The sequence below is a fragment of the Mizuhopecten yessoensis genome, unplaced genomic scaffold (assembly GCF_002113885.1).
Source record: "Mizuhopecten yessoensis strain PY_sf001 unplaced genomic scaffold, ASM211388v2 scaffold2681, whole genome shotgun sequence".
In the NCBI taxonomy this organism is placed as follows: Eukaryota; Metazoa; Mollusca; class Bivalvia; order Pectinida; family Pectinidae; genus Mizuhopecten; species Mizuhopecten yessoensis.
This window is the reverse complement of record NW_018404667.1, coordinates 248124-268730: the sequence shown is the minus strand read 5'-3', so window position 1 is coordinate 268730 and position 20607 is coordinate 248124. Positions and strand designations below refer to the sequence as shown.

Genomic DNA, 20607 nt, shown 5'->3' with positions numbered 1-20607 from the left:
ATGATGGTCAAACTCACTTTTTCGAGCATAATTAATACATTTGTACCACAGCAGGATGAATTTTGAATTTAATGGCTCAATACAAAGCAAACGTCATCGTTTTTCAATAGCGTTTTAGTTAATAAGGAATATTGAGTAACATAAACAGGATCATATCAATCATTTTCTTGTGTCGTTGAAACCGTCACTTAGGGCCTCTTGTATGAGCCATTACATTGAATTATGTTATTTCATTCTTACAGTTTATATTGGTAAACGTATTTGAAAAGAGGTGATATGACTGCCTTTTTCACAAATAGATCGAACAAATATTCCCCTGAACTTCTATTCAAACCATGTTCTTCTGTGAACCATATCAACATGTAAATCCGTTGTTACTGTGTTCTGTGAGGTTAATACTAAACTTAACCTTTACTTCCGTTTTAACTATGTTTTGTAGGACCATATTTTCCTCCAAACGAGGTTAATGATCAAACCAATATTTACAAATATTTTAGTCCTTTATCCATTGGACCGTATTTTCTGCCAAACCAGGACTACATGCAACAAATATCTGTCTATACTATTGTCCTAACCTCTTTTTTTTATTCTGGATTTTATTTCCTCAAAACCATTTATTGATCATACAAAAGTTGCCAATATTTCCGCCTTAACCATTTTCCTATAGAATCATATTGCCCTCAAAAGCAGGTTAATGAACATACTAATATTTGTCTATATTTTTATACTAACCGTTTTCTGGTTTTTTTCTCTTAACCGTGGGATTATGCAGATTTCATTAAAAAACAAGAGGCTCAAAGGGCCAGTAACGCTCACCTGTTTCTTTTGTTACATGAAACTGGCATATAGGTAGCTTACGACCAAATTTGGAGACTAGAACATAAAACAATTTAACATCTCTTCAACAGTTCTGAAGATTTTTTGTTTGAAAATTGAAATTTCATTTAAAAGCTTTTAACCCACATTGTCCTTTGACTCCCGACTTGCACTTGACCTTTGACCTCATTGTTGTAATAAAGAAAACAATTCACACAGTTTGAAGTGTTTACCATATTTTACCCATGTGACATCGAAAATAGGTCAAGGTCATTTAAATGAGGGAATTTTATAGCACTTCGTCGCAGGTACCAACTGGCTCCTTGAGAAGAAGATTGTTAAAGCCTTTTACCCATGATGACATTTGACCTCCGACTTGCACTTAAAGTTGACCTTTGACCTTATTAATGTAATTGATAACAAGATTCGCAGTGCTGGTCTACATAACATACCCAAGTATTATGACTCTAGTCCAAATGGTTCTTAGGATATCGTTGTTTGATTTTTTTTTACATATTTGACCGCAGTGACCTTGAAAGTAGGGAAATATCACTTAATAGCACTCAATCCCAAGTACTGTACCAACTGGCCAAATATCATGACCCTGGGCCTTAGGGAACTTGAGAAGCTTATAACTCATGTTGCCATTTGACCCCTGACTAGCATTTAAAGTTGACCCTTGACCTCATTACTGTATTTGGGAAAAATATTTACACTGCTTGTCTTCATAACATACCCAAATATCAAGACTCTAGTCCAAATGGTTCTTAGGGTATTGTTGTTTGAAATTTGTAAAAGATTTGACCCCTCTGGCCTTGAAAGTATGTCAAGGTCATTTTAATGAGGACACTGTATAGGACTTCATTCCAGGAAGCTACTTGCCAAATATCATGATCCTTGGCCCTATAGAACTTAAGATGAATATTGTTAAAGCTTTTAACCCACATTGACTTTTGACTCCTGACTAGCATTTAAAGTTGACCTTTGACCTCATTACTGTAATTGAGAAAAATCTTTGCACTGCTAGTCTTTATAACATAACCAAGTATCATGACTCTACTTCAAATGGTTCTTAGGATATAGTTGTTTGAATTTTTTAACATATTTCACCCCTGTGACATTGAAAGTAAGTCAAGATCATTTTCATGAGGACACTTTAAAGCACTCCATATCAGGTACATACTGGCCAGATATCATGATCCTGTGCCGTATCGAACTTGAGAAGAAGATTGTTAAAGCTTTTAACAAAAGTTGACATTTGACCCCTGATTGGCATTCACAGTTGACCTTTGACCTCATTACTGTACATGAGAAAAGTATTTGCACTGCTGGTCTTCATAACATACCCAATAGTCATGACTCTAGTCCAAATGGTTTTTAGGATTTGTTGTTTGAAATTTTTAACATATTTGACCCCAGTGACCTTGAAAGTAGGTCAAGGACATTTTAATGAGGACATGTTATAGCACTCCATCTCAAGTACCTACTGGCCAAATACCATGACCATTGATCCTCCAGTTCTTCAGAAGAAGTCGTTCAAAAGAAAAAGTTGACGGAGGGACGAAGGACGCCACAGTACAGAATAAGCTCACTTGGCCTTTCGGGCCACGTGAGCTTAAATAACTCAGTTGCACTGTGTTTATCTGAAACACATTTTCGGTAGGGATTACAATTCTATTAAACACTTGGTGATTGGCTGATCTAGTTATGCGAGTAATTTATTACAAATAACATTCCAGGTCAACGGGATTGCATATTAGTTGAAAAGGGTACAGTTAAAGATATGCTTCCTCCGTATAGGTTCGGGTGAATGATGTTCCTGTGTAATAGTTTTTTTGTTCGAATCAATGAATTTGACAATTTGGAATTAACGAAGTTATTTTGTCTTAGATGTTAGATTTCCAAGTAGCAATATTGCACTGTATGATTTAAAATACAGTGTAGATCAAACTTACACATGTACAGTACGTGTGTGTTAAAGTCCATGAAAGCGGTTTTTCATTGCTGTGCAAGTTCGAGATAACGATGTATCACTAACTGTTTGACTTCCACTCTCGCATAAGTTGAAATAGGTTAGATTAAGTGGTGCTGCCATTCTACATTTCTAGCACTGCCTAATCACGCACTCATTTAAAGCTGAGTAGACTGAAACAAGTAGAGTTAAGTATCTGGCTCCAAGATACAACACAGTGCCGTGCCGTGACTCGGACCCGCAACCCTTCGATCACGAGCCCGGCGGCCTACCACTTGACTACCGTGCCTCTTATATCCCGTATAATACGTTGAGTTTTGCTTTGTTTGGTTCTATTTCGTTTAACATATTCATTGTGTTAGTATACACACTACATGCATGTGTAACTTTACAAACAACTTAACTTGGTATCGGAATAAGGATTCGTGCAAGCCCACTAAATTGAATAGAGCATGTTCAAACACCCCGTTCTTTACACACAGCGTTTAGCAGCTGATATGATTGACCAACATTTATTTACAAAATTGTTAAATATTTTTCCTGCTGCTGAACTATGAAGTATATTAATTTTGTTTGATTGGTGGTTCATCAAATATGAACTATAACAACATACATATGATCCATCATAACATGTGTTTGTTTCTTTAACCTTAACTCCTGACATGGTCAAATATATCAACATATATACTTTGTTCGTGACTCTTAAGGTTGATTTATCTACAGGAAACAGCGACAGCGAACGCTTAAACGTTCATTGTCCCGTCAAGTGCACAATCGACCACCAGGGACAGAGTGATACAAGGAATTACCACAACGGAACAAAGTTGTTAAGCATGAATATGAACATGTGTGTTTACATACTACGTGTATATCACCATGTAACTATATACCGTAATATGTCTAACAAATGTTGACATACCGTAGTAAGTCTAAATAATGAAGAAACACTATTGCATGTTCAAATTTATATTTATATAAATGCTCACATAAAGTAATGTATAGCCTCTGTTGATACTGTATTGATATGTTAATTGATGTGGTTGTTATTATTAGTGCTAGCTCAAAACAAAAATTAAAGTGATATACATCGCCATTTAAATAACATCAGCTGGTTTTTGCTCCGATAGTTTTGTTTAATTTCAATCGCCCATCTCCACCCCTCACATCCTCCTGTATCTTTAATTGTGTATGTGCCAATCATTGCTGTCTAGTCCAAGGCCAATTATCTCATATCTAGACCTACCTATTTTGCCGACAATATTATACTTTTTTTTTCGATTTGGAAAATGTTTTAAGCATTTCGGTAAATGCTACAAAACGTAGGCATTTTAATAAATGCTCGATAACATCACAATCATGTTTTGTTTATTTTTTTGGCAAAAACAACTAGCAGAGTTTTCTGACTTGATGTGGTTCAATGTACACAATAACGAAACGCGTGGCTATAAATATTATGTATGTATATATTTGTATATTCTAATATGTATCAACATCTACATTACGACAGAACGTAGTTTGCCTGGAGATGAAAAGATAAAGAAAACAAAACAGAAGCAAAAAACAACAGAAACAAGTAGTAAAAAGAATATAATTAATCATCATTTCGTAATATTTGCAAGGTATTAACATTAGTATGTGTAAATAACTAGTATAACTAATGTCATTATGCAATGTTTCTTTAACCGGTCAGTAAACTTTGGTAATTTCTGTTCCAGATCAATAAGCATGTATAGATTTATGTTTGTTTCTATTTATACTTCTTGTGACTGTTCTAGACCTAATGAAAAGAAAGCTGTAGTATCACTGTCGACGTCTCTACAACCTATGCAAAACACATCATGTTATCATGACCATGGTTAGAAAACAATGCCAAAAGCGCCTGCCTTGCTTGTCTTCAGATATGTTTTTATTAATTCTTATTTCTATCCATACCCTCTGCACATAACAAAACGTCTTACATGTGTTACTGCCAAACTCCTTACAAAGTGTTGGATATTAAATTATGTTTGTCAACAAGAAATATTGAGAACGAGCATCAGAAACATTTCAATTTTCTTCTCGTTTATTTTTTGTATGACAATGGGAGCAGATGGGTAATAGGTTGTGTTTCATTTTACTACAATATGTAGTATGTCTAGATAATGTTGACACACTATAATATATCCAAATATATGTATAATGATGTAATTAGAACTTTATTAATTAACCACAATTATGAAACAAGTTATGTAACTTTTATTAATCACCCTTGCTGGCTAGGATGTTAGCGCGCATTTTATCTTAAAGTGGGAGAGAACCGGAGTACCCGCAGAAAACCCGCGAGGTCGGGTAGATGACATTATACATGTTCATGTCCGATCGGGGAATCGAACCCGATATGTCTTATGTGTGCCATTATATTTATCAACGCACTTACGAAATATGCGTTGAGACGGGGAAAAATCGTAATACAACACAGTTATACCGTAATAATTATAGTGGTTAAACGTTAGTATCTGTAAATAACTAATCTCTGATAATAGTGTGCGACCTGACCGTATCAGTAATCCAGTCAACCTTTCCAGCAAACTATGTTGCCGCCCCGGTCATGCTCCTTCTTGTTGAAAGAACCAACGTTGGAATAACAGCTGCATTTTAAAGTCGCGTTCGTTTCTGATTCACACACTATGATTGAGGTTATCATTGGGGTTTTCTTTTTAGAAAAATAAAATCAGCCTATCGATCCAGCCAGAATTGTGAGGCATAAGGTAGATATTGATTTAGTTTACCTAGTGAATGTTATTTGAACGATTATACGAGGTTCGCCTGTAATAATTTCATTAAGTGATGCTAAGTTTAATATTTTAAACTTTAACCTAGGTTTCGACCTTTAGAATTTGCACATCAATTACCAATATCCATAAAAGGTTTTGTCCGATATACTTGGTACATTGTGATTTTGAAGGATTCTTTTTCAACAGGAAATATTTAAGTGTCAACTGTCGTGTCAAGAACACGCGTGTCACCACTAGTGACTGAATGGCAGGGAGAGCTACAATGAAACGAGTAATGATTCATGCAGCTGGACCCGCTATGTTTCCAAATACTATGTGTGTATCACTTTGTAAATAAACATATTAGTATGTTTAAATAATTAGATATACCGTAGTATGCTTTGATATTGGGTTTCAATCTGAAATGCGTATGAACATACATACACAATTCTTGCCTAGAGATAAAATAAAGAAAAGTTAAATGGGATCAGTTTTATGTAATACCGTTATAGATATTAGGGGCCATCCTTAGTATCTGTATAATCAATCACTAATATTTCAGTTTGATTAGTTAGGGTTTACCGTCCTATCACCATCTAAGGTCCTTTAAAGATGTGCCTCCATGTGTGTTGTGTACGCGTGCATGTGTGTATGTATCCTGAAGGCAGGGCATATCAGTGTTATTACATCGTTATTATAGCGCGGATCTGATAACGACTGTTAACTTGATAAAATATCATGCCAAAGTCACCCAGCTAACCATTCCGCCAGGTCACATTATACTGACAACCGGTATATCAGTGATCAATGGTTCTAGACCATATCGATTAACTTTTCAGGATAATTCGCTTTTTTTACATGACAGAATCAATATTCATCATCACAGATTGATACTTTTAGTAACAACGTTATGTAACTTTTCCGTTTCAGATCAATTAACAAAAGTCAAACTTGCCCTTGTGACCACCTCTATTAAAAGACAATCTGTGTTAGGAGACCACTTTACTGTTCACTATTGTAGTGATCTCATTGTTAATCAAACTTAAAGAACTCACTGTTTAGACTGCCCGGGGTGGTCTCTTAAATCTGGATAATTCTGGACCTTATCAACTAATATATGTAGTAATACTGTAGCAGATTATACACCATAAACAAACAATTCAGTATGACACGAGGGTATGTTTAGACATACCACATGAGTTCATGTGAGTTGATGGTGTTGCTAAAAATATAGGTAATTAAGTCATTTAGAACATTTGGAAATTGGTAATTGTAGGTGAAGCATCAAATCAATATTGAGAAAACATCATATATGTTGATCTGACGAATTAATCGAAACAAATAAAAGTCCTCAATAGTTATAATTTGTTTAATATGTTGTCGAGATTATGATAATGACCATAACACTTTTCCGTCGTCCTCTTTGGAAATCTTCGGAAACACTTTGCTTTTAGTAACAACGTTATGTAACTTTTCCGTTTCAGATCAATTAACAAAAGTCAAACTTGCCCTTGTGACCACCTCTATTAAAAGACAATCTGTGTTAGAAGACCACTTTACTGTTCACTATTGTAGTGATCTCATTGTTAATCAAACTTAAAGAACTCACTGTTTAGACTGCCCGGGGTGGTCTCTTAAATCTGGATAATTCTGGACCTTATCAACTAATATATGTAGTAATACTGTAGCAGATTATACACCATAAACAAACAATTCAGTATGACACGAGGGTATGTTTAGACATACCACATGAGTTCATGTTAGTTGATGGTGTTGGTAAAAATATAGGTAATTAAGTCATTTAGAACATTTGGAAATTGGTAATTGTAGGTGAAGCATCAATTCAATATTGAGAAAACATCATATATGTTGATCTGACGAATTAATCGAAACAAATAAAAGTCCTCAATAGTTATAATTTGTTTAATATGTTGTCGAGATTATGATAATGACCATAACACTTTTCCGTCGTCCTCTTTGGAAATCTTCGGAAACACTTTGTTATAAGTTTGACTGTCATCAGTCGACATGTACCACGACAGTTATGATGTTCGGAACAGGTTACTGAGTACCAACTAAGACATGTAAACACCGTAAGCAGAGGAATCAGGTGTGGTACTTTCAAGAAGGTTTATTCGATCGATGTTGTTAATACATTTATTGTTTCATAAAACAGCACATCGTATATGTATCTGAATTTAAAATTGAAGAACGCGGCTATTTTTTTATTACCAGTCCGGAGAAGCTCGTCAATAGTTTTAGCTTTATAAGAAAAAAAAACAAATCCGTCAAAAGATGGGCAAAGTTTCTTACCATAAAGTCTACTGGAAAATCTTGCCACCAATCTCAACAGAAATATTATTTACCAGGATCAATCAGTTTCATAATATTATACCGGTTACTTCTTTGTGGCACACAATATGCTCCAAAATAATGTACAACCATACAATTATCTCGCCGTTAGCCTTTCCTCGACAAGAAAGTTCTTATAATCAATTTTGATAAAAGAAACATTTTGCGGAAGAGGATTTTCAAGATGTTCAAATGACTTGAAACTTAATTTCACAAAATCCACATTCGATACGTTCCAAATATTGCGTATGCATGTTCATGATATGATTCAAATCTTTATTCAATTATGCTGAAAAGGGTTGTTTGAAGTTTGAATAATGGTTTGGTTGAGTAACTAGAAGAGCCATCGATAGAAACGTTGTTTATAGGAATTTTTGTGTGAAGTTTTGGAACCCAATACAAACGAGACAGGTCCGTAAGATTGTTATACAGAAACGTGATAAGCTAATATTTCAATGTGCTCTGCATTGCCACTATATAACCTTACTAAACAAAATAGAAAGATATCAGATCATAATTCTCACATAATTCATTTACAATTCTCGAATGGCATCTGTATATACACCAGGTTCAACGATATTGTCAGGTAGGGAAAAACTGGTAACTGGAAAAAAATGTACAAAATAGGGATTTTGTAAATATCATAATATATCAGGGAAGATGTTAAGCAAAGTATCAATCGCATATTGATTTAAAACCTAATCACTTTTTCAAAACAACGTTTCATTAATAAGTGAAATTGCATTAATTACTGGGCATATATATAGTCATACTTCTCACTTACGTATGTCGGGAATGAGGTAAATTACCCTTTGTGTTTTGTCAAATGTAATGTATTTACTCGACAGATATGAAAAAGACACTGGACCTTTTCTTTTCGATGTTTAAATCCAAAGTAAAAGTAAGAGGTAAGAGTCCTTAGTCATTTTAATAGGTAACCATAGTAACTGTCTTCAAGCCAAACAAAAATAGATAACTGGATCATAACACTTTTTACATTAATCCATATTTCTGGTTATTTCGGAAAATTATTAACGTTATCAATAAATATGTCGTTTTTGTAATAATGAAATGTAAAACACCATATTTCAATGCAAGTTTGATCAGAGTGCGGTAAGAAATTTTGAAGAATATATTATAGTATTTGATATCATGATAAGAATTTCATATTCATATTACAGAATTTCTGTATTGAGCTACTCTATGTTAAATATCTCATGCAAATAATTTCTTATCAGGAGAAGTTCAACAAGAGGAAATACCTCGCGAACAAACTCGGGAAACTTTTTCCTCTTCAGGAGAAGATAAACCCAAGGAAATAACACCTGAACAAAGCAGCGTTATAAAAGCAATTATGCACACCAAAATAGATTCCGAATGTACTGAGGAAGTGAAGGGTTTTGTCACAATCTATGACTTTGGAGGGGAGAAGGTTTTCTACAACACACATCACTGTTTCATGTCAAGCAACATGGTCTTTGTCCTGGTATTTGACGTGGATATGTGTCTGGACCCGCACACACAAAAGGATGGTTACGGTACCGTTTAATATTAAATTAGATGCACGTTTTCATTATACAATATCTATAGTACCCAGGTAAACTATTGACACAGGGCCTTTCTGTTTCAACATAACCTTAGCGTATGTGACCATTTTAAGAACTGAAGCAGAAGATAGGTTGATAATTTACTTACGGGTCGTTCGCTTTCATGCTTTTGCATTATGGTGCAAATTACTATCTGTGAACCATTTATTGACTCAGATATGTTTCATGTCCTCTAACGTGTCACCAAGCCACTTTGGATATAATGTATACACAGATTACTGACTGAAGTACCTCTTTGGACAATTTTAAAGAGTTGTATTTTCAAATTGATTCGAAGTTGAAAATATCCAACGAGAACTTTCCCCAAGTGATTTATATGACCGATGCATGTTATATTAATGATTGATTCAAACAGGTATAATATTCCTTTCTCTTAGTCAATGATTCACATAACCCTTACATTCTGAATTTCACGAAACCATTTTAACTGTTTAGTCTGGGTCGGATGAAATATTGGTACACGCCTTATTGGGTCCTGTAATGACCTTTTTGTTATTTCATTTTCTATTCTTTTTAACAGAGCAAATCGAGTTCTGGCTGAGGAATATCGCGACCTATGCCATCGACAGAGCAGCACGCGGTAAAGGAACTCCTCCTATCATCCTTGTAGGATCTCATTTGGACCTTGTTTCTAAAAATGTAAGAATATTTAAGCGCAAACAGCATAGTATATATAGATATTGTTAATACAAATTTTCACTTTTTTATTCTATATCATATATCTTGTGTTTGGAAAACTTTAACGTACCAAATGTCCGATATTTATTGGACTGTCTCTTCTTGTTTTCAAATTCCTCTTATTTCATTTATTTATTCTAATTACTTTAATTGTCATGGTAGATACCTCCCTGAATTAGATACAACTATCCTTGACAACACATACATATATATATTAATAAATGTTTAATTTAACGAGTAGGTCATATTGAATATAATTCGATTTTAATGGCTTGCTGTTGATCAATCAGACAAACAAAGATTGAATAAGATTTCCAACAGTCCTGTGTGTTGTATGATTTGAACCGCGTAATATGATTCTATCATGTCAAGTAATGAACAGTCATTTTCCAATTAGTATAATTGAACTGAAAATAGCAATTTATTTTTTATATTCCACACAATAATGCAACTATATAAATTAGCATATACACCACCTTGGGGGGCTGTGATCCGTATCCATGAAAAAATGTTATCTTGCTCACAAGCATGGTCTTTGTGCTTAAGCAAACTTTATTTTAACTTGCTAAGTTACTTGGCGCGGTCAAAGCGTCAAAAGTATAAACTAAAGTCAGTGTTCGTCCTTCATGACACTCTACAAATCTTCCACGTCACTTTCAAAATACAAACTGTTAGTAACTTGTCATCAATGTATTTCCATGCAACAGAAACGAAACGCCGCCTTTTGAGACACGTGTCATCGCTGTTCAAATTTCGTGTTTTGGACAGTTTAGGTTTTTGTATCGCTATGTTTCAGTACAGAGGAGATCTTTCTCAAATTTGACATAAAGGTTCCCCTTGGGCTTTAGTTTTTTTGAAACTGATCGAAAAAACTAAATAGCTGAGAGTCGTTTTATAGTTATTTCTTGTGAAGTACTCAAGGGATCTTTCTCAAATTTCAATATAAGTTTTCCTTGTTCTACAGTTTTGCATTTTTACCTTCGAGACTGACCAGATATACAAATGGACCGACAGATGAAAAGTACTGGAGAGTTCGTTTTCAATTTTGATTTACAATTTCCTCGTGGACCCTATATGTACATATTTACTTTTGAGACTGCTTAGATAAGCAAACTGGCCGATTGGCGGTCATTTTAGATTTTGACAGTTGTAGTTTGTTATCGTAATTTCTCAGAAAGTACTTGTGGGATCTTTCTCAGATTTAGTATGCAAGCTTCCCTTGGTCTTTAGTTGTACATTTGTTACATGCTAATTTTTGAGACTGATCGGATAAACAAAATGGTCGACCGTTAACCATCTTAGATCTTGATAGTTTAGTTTTGTTATCTCTATTTACCAGAAAATTTGATATTTATGTTCCCTTGCTTAAAATACTCCTGGTCCTAATGATGATTTATCCCTCATTGACAGCTCCCTAATCATGTAAGAATTACAAATTTCAACCTTTTGCATATTTTCATGTAATTCTTATACAATAACATTTTTCATCGTAGCTAATTATACATTACAATACGAGATCAAAGTTAATGTTCAGGTACCCATGGCAGTGACTGGGTAAAAGTATCTGTAAAGTAAGTGTAAAAAGGTAAAAGAATAGTTTTTGTTTATCTGATTAAATGTTTTCTTTTTCATTGTGGACACAAAGAACCTTCTAGGATTTTTTTTTTATCTCGTACTTACGACTTTTTCTTATCTTTTTTTGTATGACTTCACTTCGTACGTTCGACTTTTTATCTTGGACATACGACATTTTAACTAGTTCGATTATTTTTTTTAACTTGTTTCTTACGACTTTTCATCTCGTTTTTTCGCCTTTTTATTTCGTTCATACGACTTTTTAACTCCAACTTACGACTTTTATTTTGTTCGTTTAACTTTTAAACTCGCTCCTCGTTCGACTTAAATATTTTGTTATACTTAAATTTCGTAAAAACTACACATTCACTTTATGAATGAATAAAAAGTCCATTATATACCTTATTGATATTCCTTTGTTGTACTGTAATAACTGTGACATTTCTGTCTCAGCAATAATATTCAGCCTGATTAAGATAAAAGCAAGTATGGAAAAAGCTGCTCTTGTGGTGGGCAGAAATATGTCCCTTCCCTTTATTTCATCTGACGTTCTTAGAAAAAGTCCAGGTTCAATTCCTATATGTCTTATATTCTTTCGATACAATAGTTGCTTTATATCTTATACTGACAGCAATGGTTAGTCGAAAGATTTACTGCTACTATTAGTATTGTTTAGAAGCATATTTTATTGGGAGTCCAATGCATGGTATTTTACGCAGGAAGAAGAACAGGAAAGGTTGTTTGCCTCTGTATTAGAAAAGCTGTACGAGAAACCTGAACTACGTGAAGTTATGGAAACCCACGTCCAGGAGATGTTCCCAATTGCAAATCTAAACGATTCCTCTAAAACCCAAGACGTGTACCAGCGGGTGTGGAACAGGATAATAGAAATTGCCCCACTGCAATCTCAATGGATGAAGCCAGTACCTGCAAGATGGGTTGCCTTGGAACACGAGCTGGTGACAACGAAGAATGAAGGCCGGATAATCCTGACATATGCCGATTTGTTAGAAATCAATAGCAAGCTAGCAGTGCCTTTAGCAGAACATGACATCATAAACTTCCTGTGGTAAGTAGAAATCATACTGTATCGTTTTAGCATATAATCTACCTAACTTTGCTGTCTTTTTGAAATGAAACTTGTTGTTATTTTTAGGAAACTGAAGTTCTCCGGATCTTTCCTGATCTTTGATATTCATAGCAAGAGACCGTTCATCGTTCTTCAAGCACAATGGATAATTAATGCATTCAAAGCAATCATCACTGACCCCAAATTCACTACCAAACTAACGACGAAGCAAAGACTGCAATGGTCAAAATATGAGAAATCCGGTATTTTAACATTAGACTTTATAAGGGAACTTTGGGGACGGTACAAGGAATTTCGGTTCCTGGAAGAGGAGGAAACACTCTACATTGCACTCGAAACTCTCGGTTTACTTTCCAAACCACTGTCTGTAGATTCGGAGGTGAATTACTTCGTAGTACCGAGCATTCTCCAAACTGCAGATCCCGAGATTATTCGTCAAGTTATTGATGATCCTGACACTGTCACAACCGTTGCTCTTTGCCTCAAGTTCGACAATCCATTCATCCCACAGGCCGTGTGGGACAAGATGATTGCCGCTTGTATCCACAGGTTTCATCGACTTGAAGAACCCGGTCAGGATGGATCAATATTCATCCAGCGTGGATTTGCTTGCCTGTCTGTGGATTTCCTGTGGAACATGATCATCAACTGTTGCAAAAATGGTATGAAGATCATTATGTTCAAAAGGGACACAGGCCACTCAGTACCATCAGGAACTGGAATTAACCTTCTCAACATTCTTGAATTTCTTCTCCAAAGGATTCTTGAGTTAAATCACCAAAGTCATCTACGGTACCAATTCTACCTCCACAACGACTACCGGTTCACAGCAAATGAAAAGATGGTAAAAGTGGACAATCTTCGACAGACACGACGTCTACAATGCTACGGCTCAAATGGAACTGGATGGATAGACAGCGACGACCTCTACATCTGGTTCAGGAACCCAAATCAGAAGGTATACAAAATATGCATTATTTTCGTATAAAATATTACATATGTCCTCGAAATACACGGATATCATGAAACATCAATAACCTATGTTCATCAGAATGTCCGAGGTTAAGGCGTCTTACATTCTGCTACCACTAGCCCTCCATCACTGGGTCGCAGGTTCGAAGCCTACGTGGGGCAGTTGCCAGGTACTGGCCGTATGTCGGTGTATTTTTATGAACGTCGGCTTTCCTTAATCACCATAACACGGCACGTCCTTACATGAACTCATCTGTTAATAGGACGTAAAACACAAACAAACTAAACCAAAACTGACCATTACGAGACACGCCATGACATGAATACTTCCTAGGTAAATATTAACATTGGTTTTAATGTAGCCCGTTATAGACACCTTTGTTTTACTAAGAAAAACCGACACACATGTTGGAAATACTTTATAACTGTCTTAACTATAATTAAGTCTCCTTTTTGTTTATTTAAAACTAATTCCCTGTGCAACGTTGATATAGTAAATTCATGTAGACAGGTTTTCCGAAGGAATATTCTATTGGTGTTTTTCAAATGTTTAATAAACTTCAAAAGAAGGAACATATATAGCTATGGACTCTCTTCTTCAAAAAGGTAACTTCGGTAAGTGTTTTTTTTATAATAATTTTCGATAACTGATATTTTGTCATCATGCATTATACAAAATACTGCAATCATATCTGTTTAACACTGTGTATTGCCGTGTTTCCTCACAGGTACCTTTACCAGAGATATAGTATATTAAAGTATACGTCTCATGTAAATTGTAAGAATCTTTACTCTGGAATGTACTGTCCGCATGGTGACGTCATATGTATGAATATGTATATTTTTCTATTTGATAAAAAACACATTTTCTTTGAACACACAAATTAGCAAATATAAGGGGCACAACCTTGACTCTCATGCGTTGTTTTCGAATCCTAGGCAAAAAACTTGTATACAACTAGTTATATGTGTTGTTACCTTTAAAAGTGGTACAGTTATAAGTATGTATATTCTTAATCCATATCCTATCAAACTGTATGATTGTGTTCGCTTTGGTTTGCAGACAAAACGGACTCATATGCGTGACGTTGGTAAGTCTATATTTTTCAACATACAAATTGCTGTTGATGCCGTTTATGAGGACTATAACTGGATATATTGTTCCACTTATTCGAACTCGGAAATAATTTAAATTGTACATATATTCTGTTTAATGTGATTTAAATCTATACAATATGAAATACATGAAATATTTCTGGAACAGTTAAAACCGGCCATGCCTTTGATGGGAAATTAAACAGTCATACCACGATGAATTATTTTGCCTTACAAGTCCAACCAAACAATGCTGACAAACAAAGGTAATATAACGTATTGTACAGTCCATCTAATCCCTTTTTTTTTGTTTTTACGTTATGACTATCAGAATGATGCATTTGTAGAAAACATGTTAACAGATGATTTGTAATCAGATGTCGCATGTAACTTTGGTTGTTCTTCCACAAATACTGAGTAACTGGTCTTGTGCAGTCAACATTATACGGTAAATATATATGATATACGTTTATTTGTAATGTTTAAACTATGCTATGCTAATGGTATAATACATTTTACAGACTTGACGAAGGCTTTACCGGATAGAAGGCTATCGTTCAAAGAGATTGGTAGAGTCTCGAGATATATCGGCAGTACATACCAAACCTTCTTTGCCGAGCTGGACTGTCCAGTCGCGCTAGTGGATCAGGAGATGGAAGAGCACCGTCACCTCGCCTTTAGATCTCGCATAGCAAAGATATTCGTTCATCTCCTCAAAACGAATGCTGATACTGGATTCCTTTCTATAGCAGAAGCAATGTCACGACACGGGATGGACCCCTCCATGCTCATGGACATTCTGGACTCCAACAGGAATGTGATGTTTATAGGTGTGTAATGCTGCAGTCTCTCTGTTTGTGTCTGGAACCTATCTATCTCCCCTTCCACTTTTATTTGTGTTTGTCTGCTTTTTGTCAGCAATAATTTCTCTGAATAGGTTTTTCTATATATTTAATCGTCTATGACATAACTCTTCCTTAGACATATCCTCATAGTCCATGGGTTTTCGCTTACTTAGGTTATCTACACCCTTTGCTATTCTATTGGTTTCATGAAAAAGGTAAAAATAACTGACCAGTTGCTTGGTTGACACTTTGGAATGACAGAGGAGTGTCTTCTGGATCTACTGCCAGATATTAGATGCTATCTATATGGTCGACTTGTAGAATCCACACGATGGCTTCGATTTTGTCATGATATATTACGCGGGTGGAGAGACGTAGGCGAGTATAGCCACACAAATGTACTTCAGATACATTATAATTTGTGTTTCGTTTTTAGGAGGGAATTCAATTTTTTGTGTCGTATGTTGTGTCTTTTGTTTTCCTTTCCATTCTTTTTTTAAATATGTACTGTTTTTAAAGTTTTCGAATACGTGTTTTTCTCTTACTCTGTCTCTGTTGTTGTCTTTCATTTCTTTCTTGGCCTCTCGATAGACGATTTTCAGTCATTTTATTTTTATTTGTTTTCTGTTTTTTTTTCAGACGAGACATTGCCGGAAAAATGGTTAAATAAGTACTTGTCTGTCAATGATGTTCCGATCATCGCTGATCACGTAGACATCAAATCATATTTCAATCTGTTTCTGGAACTTGGATTCACGCCCAAAAGAGTGGATGAGTTTGACGACCACTACAGAAACAAGGGAACTCCAAAGAAAATCACTGCTTTGCTGGAAGCGTTCATTAAAGGGACCACGCCATGCCCAACTGTGAATACATTACTCCTGGCGATGCAAGAATGCGACATGGACACCGAATCTCTCATTGAAACCCTTAAGCCATCATAGGTACTGTATTTGTCTTTTTTTCGAAGTGAAATTATATGTTTAAACTATCATGTTAATTACTTCTACATTTTCCTGGAGCTCAGAGTTCCCACTCTTTTACTATAGAGGACAGTGTGCCTTATTAAATCAATAATAAACCATTCACTCCGGGCAATCAAACATTGTTGCTTCTAGCTATCATTAGTAAGTATTCAACATCAAAATATCTACAAGAAAATTGTAGTTATAGTATGTTCTTTGTTAATTTTTAAGATCAATTATGGCAATAATAAATTCAATTTGTTAACATGTGATCATACGACACTTTATGTTTAAGTTCTTGGCACCGTAATTCGAATATATTTGAGATGTAACAAAGCATTTGCGTGGTCAATTGATATTACCTGCGACGGTATAACAACGATAAACCGTCAGTAAAGTTCTGATTTGCATACCATATTACCATTGTAGGTTAAGGACTTCAACATGGTTCTAAAACCCAAGAGCTGGTGTCTGCTATCATATAATTGATGGACTGCTCTAATTGTCGCTGACTGGTACTATGCGAGCTTTTTCTCTATCTGCGCGGTTTTAAAAGACGTTGAACTAAAAACTGTTTCCGAAGGACTACTTCTAGAACAATTTTAAAACGTAGTATTATCATTTTATCAAAGTCAGTATATTATGTTTAGTATATTTCAAATTACTTGCGATTGTGGTATGTCGTAAATGTGACGTTATTGTCGATGGATGATATTTGTATTTGCTGTAAAGGTTATACAAGTGTGTGCTGCGTGACAAGGATGTTTACTAACCAGAGATGTGAATACAGGTAACATAAATAAGGTGTTAGTGCGTAATGACAGGGAGACGCAATGATGTTTAGTGTAATAGAAAAAAATACTGGAATATAAATACAGACTACATAACTAGGATGTTTTCTGTATTATAACAGGGATTACATACAGGCTACTAACTAGGATGTTTACTGTGTTATAACAGAGATATAATACAAACTACATAACTAGGATGTTTACAATGTTATAACAGATATGTAATTAAACGCTGTATAACTAGGATGTTGACTGTGTTATACCAGATATATTAATAAAGGCTACAAAACTAGGATGTTAAGTATAGTATAACAGTAATGTAAATACAGGCTACATAACGAAGATGTTTACTATGTTATACTAGATATGTAAATACAAACTACTTAACTAGGATGTTTACTGTGTTATAACAGTTATGTAAACAAAAGGCTACATAATTATGAAGTTTACAATGCTATAAGTGTGACCTGAATATCGGCCTAGGAATTTTACTGTAGTATTACTAGGATGTAAATGCATGCTACATAACCAGGGTGTTTACTGTGTGATAACACATATGTTAATGAAAACTACATAACTAGGATGTTTACTGTGTTATAACAGATGTGCCAATACAGGCTAAACGACTAGGATGTTTACCGTGTTGTACCATGGATGCAAATACAGGCTACATAACTAGGATGTTTACTTTGATATAACAGATATGTAAATACAGGCTTCATAACTAGGATGTTTACTTTGTTATAACAGAGATGTAAACATAAGCTATATTACTAAGATGTAACTATAGTTTTTGTTTAGTTATTATAGGGATTTAAATATAGGCTATATGAAAGACTTTGAGTGGATATAGTTCGTCATACATAAATGCTTACAGAAAGTTATTTACCAAATAACCATTTTTTGTAGAGCTGCTTGTTTTCCAGAAGAACACATATTTGTCAAAAAAAAATCGATATATATGATATCATGATTTTTATTTTTTTTATCGATTTTATTTTATTTGTACAGTTTTTATTTGTATTGAACGTAATCACTGATAATACAAAGTAGATATTTAATGGTATAAATCTGAGGTATGATGATGCAGAAAGCCAAATAAAAGTATACTAGCAATATGGCTATGTCTTATAATTAGGATTAATTAGCGTTACCAAAGATCCTAAAGAAATATAGAAAATTATAATACACTTTTACCTGTGTAATGTAAGGAACTAACCATTTGATTTCAAACCTATGAAACAAAATGGGAAGTATCATTGTTAGTACTTCTTATTAAGAACGGTTCTTGTTATTAACTGTACATTTTAAGTCTCAAGGTCAGATGAAGTGACGACAGCATACATAATTGCCTTTGGTACATCTTCGCAGAATACGTTGTGGTGTTTATATAACTAAACAATTTCAGAATTTCATTGAAAACTTATTTAAAATTGCGTTCTTCCTTGTTAAAAATGACGTCTTTATAACCTGGCATGACTTACTACCATTCTACTTAACGACTTTTTCTGACGCATCAATATTTGCGACGTGCTGACTTTAAAAATGGAATGCATTAAACAATGGCAATCCCATTGAATACCAGTTATTTGTCACGAGTATAGTAGAATATTCCTATTATTTCCACGAGCGCAAATATCATTCACTGTCCATCACCATACATAGTTCTGTAAAACGTATATTGCACCGCCTATGAGTATTCAGATAATTTTTATGCAACATAACTGATGACTTAATTTGATTTCTATTGAAAATCACCGGTACGATCTTGTCTAATCATGTCTAGTCTGTTTTTCAAATGTATCGACATCGCTGTAGCGGTCTTGATTAACGAGGATCAATGACGTTTTGTCGCGTAGTTACATAAAGCAATATGTAGTTGTGCCATCTGAAATAAATTTGCATTCCGGACCTTTTAAAGACATTTATGCTCATTAACGTAAAAAAACAACATTTTGGTCCGGCTATTCATTTCCTTATAATCCAATACATTTCTTTGACATTTTAGTGTACCAGATGTAGTTTAGCCCCATGAAATAGTTTTGAGTTTCAGACCTTTTTATTAGAGTCATGCCCCTTTACACTCTTTTTAATATATTTCTTTGAAACTTTTTGTGCAGTGACAATACCATGCAGAGGTGCCAATCCTTCTTTTTTTGGCCTAATCCATACGACTATGCGAACATACGAAGAACGCCTTCCACCATTGCCTATTCACTGTATGATTTTGTTTTTTTTCCCCCGAATCCGGAAATTCTGCCTGTTCCAACATCGTTTAATTATAATATCCTGATAACAATCTTCTTTGTGTTTTGAATAAGCCTAGAAACTGAAGCGTAATTGAGACTGTGATCACACTTCCACTTCCTTTAACGAAATAAAATGGCGGGAAAATGTGCTCTCGACGAGAGAGATAAAATAGATAAAAAGTTCAGGAAGCCCGCTCAAAAGAATGAAAAAGAAACTTAAACCAGAATACAAAGAAGACATTTTCATTGACATTATACAACGTACTTCTATGTTGGGGGTATACGTGTCACCCCTTCCACTAGGTGACAGCTCTTGTTGGACATGTAATAGTTAAGAACATTTAAAACAATTCAGATTATTATATTATTCTGTGTGAGTTGTAACAGGGCAGATAATTATATTATCATATATAAATTGTAAAAATTCATATATTATAAATTATTCTGTATAAGATGTAATTGTTCAGATTAGTATTTTAATCGTTATAAGATGTTTTATTTCAGATATATATATATATATATTATTTTGTATAAGTTGTAAATGTTCAGGTTTATATATTATTCTGTATAAGTTTTAACAGTTCATATTAATATATTAACTGTATAAGTTGAAACAGTGCAGATACATTGTATTTATAAGTGTAAGTTTTAACAGTTCAGATTAAAATATTACTCTATATCAGTTACAGCTGTTTTAATTAAATGCTACTCTTTATAAATTGTAACAGTTCAGATCAAGATACTATGTAACCTTTCAGATTAATGTACTATTCTGTATAATTTGTTCATATTAAAAAAGATAATTGTGTTAAGTTTTAACAATTCTGATCCAAACATAATCTGTATC

The 20607-nt window shown here is 34.4% G+C and overlaps 1 protein-coding gene across 1 annotated transcript; it reads left to right on the top strand.

Moving 5' to 3' along the window:
* Positions 1-8447: 8447 nt before the first annotated feature.
* Positions 8448-20273, top strand: LOC110446362. The gene is made up of 10 exons (XM_021491479.1): positions 8448-8479; positions 8742-8801; positions 9132-9431; positions 10021-10139; positions 12473-12822; positions 12910-13801; positions 14879-14906; positions 15432-15740; positions 16395-16699; positions 17150-20273. Exons 2-9 carry the CDS (start codon positions 8744-8746, stop codon positions 16697-16699), a joined length of 2361 nt encoding a protein of 786 aa, XP_021347154.1. The 5' UTR covers positions 8448-8479; positions 8742-8743; the 3' UTR covers positions 17150-20273.
* Positions 20274-20607: the final 334 nt, after the last annotated feature.

Bases quoted from the DNA above. Each gene is read 5' to 3' on its own strand.
- LOC110446362 (XM_021491479.1), top strand. From the start codon at position 8,744: ATGAAAAAGACACTGGACCTTTTCTTTTCGATGTTTAAATCCAAAGTA. The intron at 8,802-9,131 runs GTAAGAGTCCTT...ATTTCTTATCAG, and splicing joins ATCCAAAGTAAAAGTAAGAG to GAGAAGTTCAACAAGAGGAA. The intron at 14,907-15,431 runs GTAAGTCTATAT...TACATTTTACAG, and splicing joins GACTCATATGCGTGACGTTG to ACTTGACGAAGGCTTTACCG.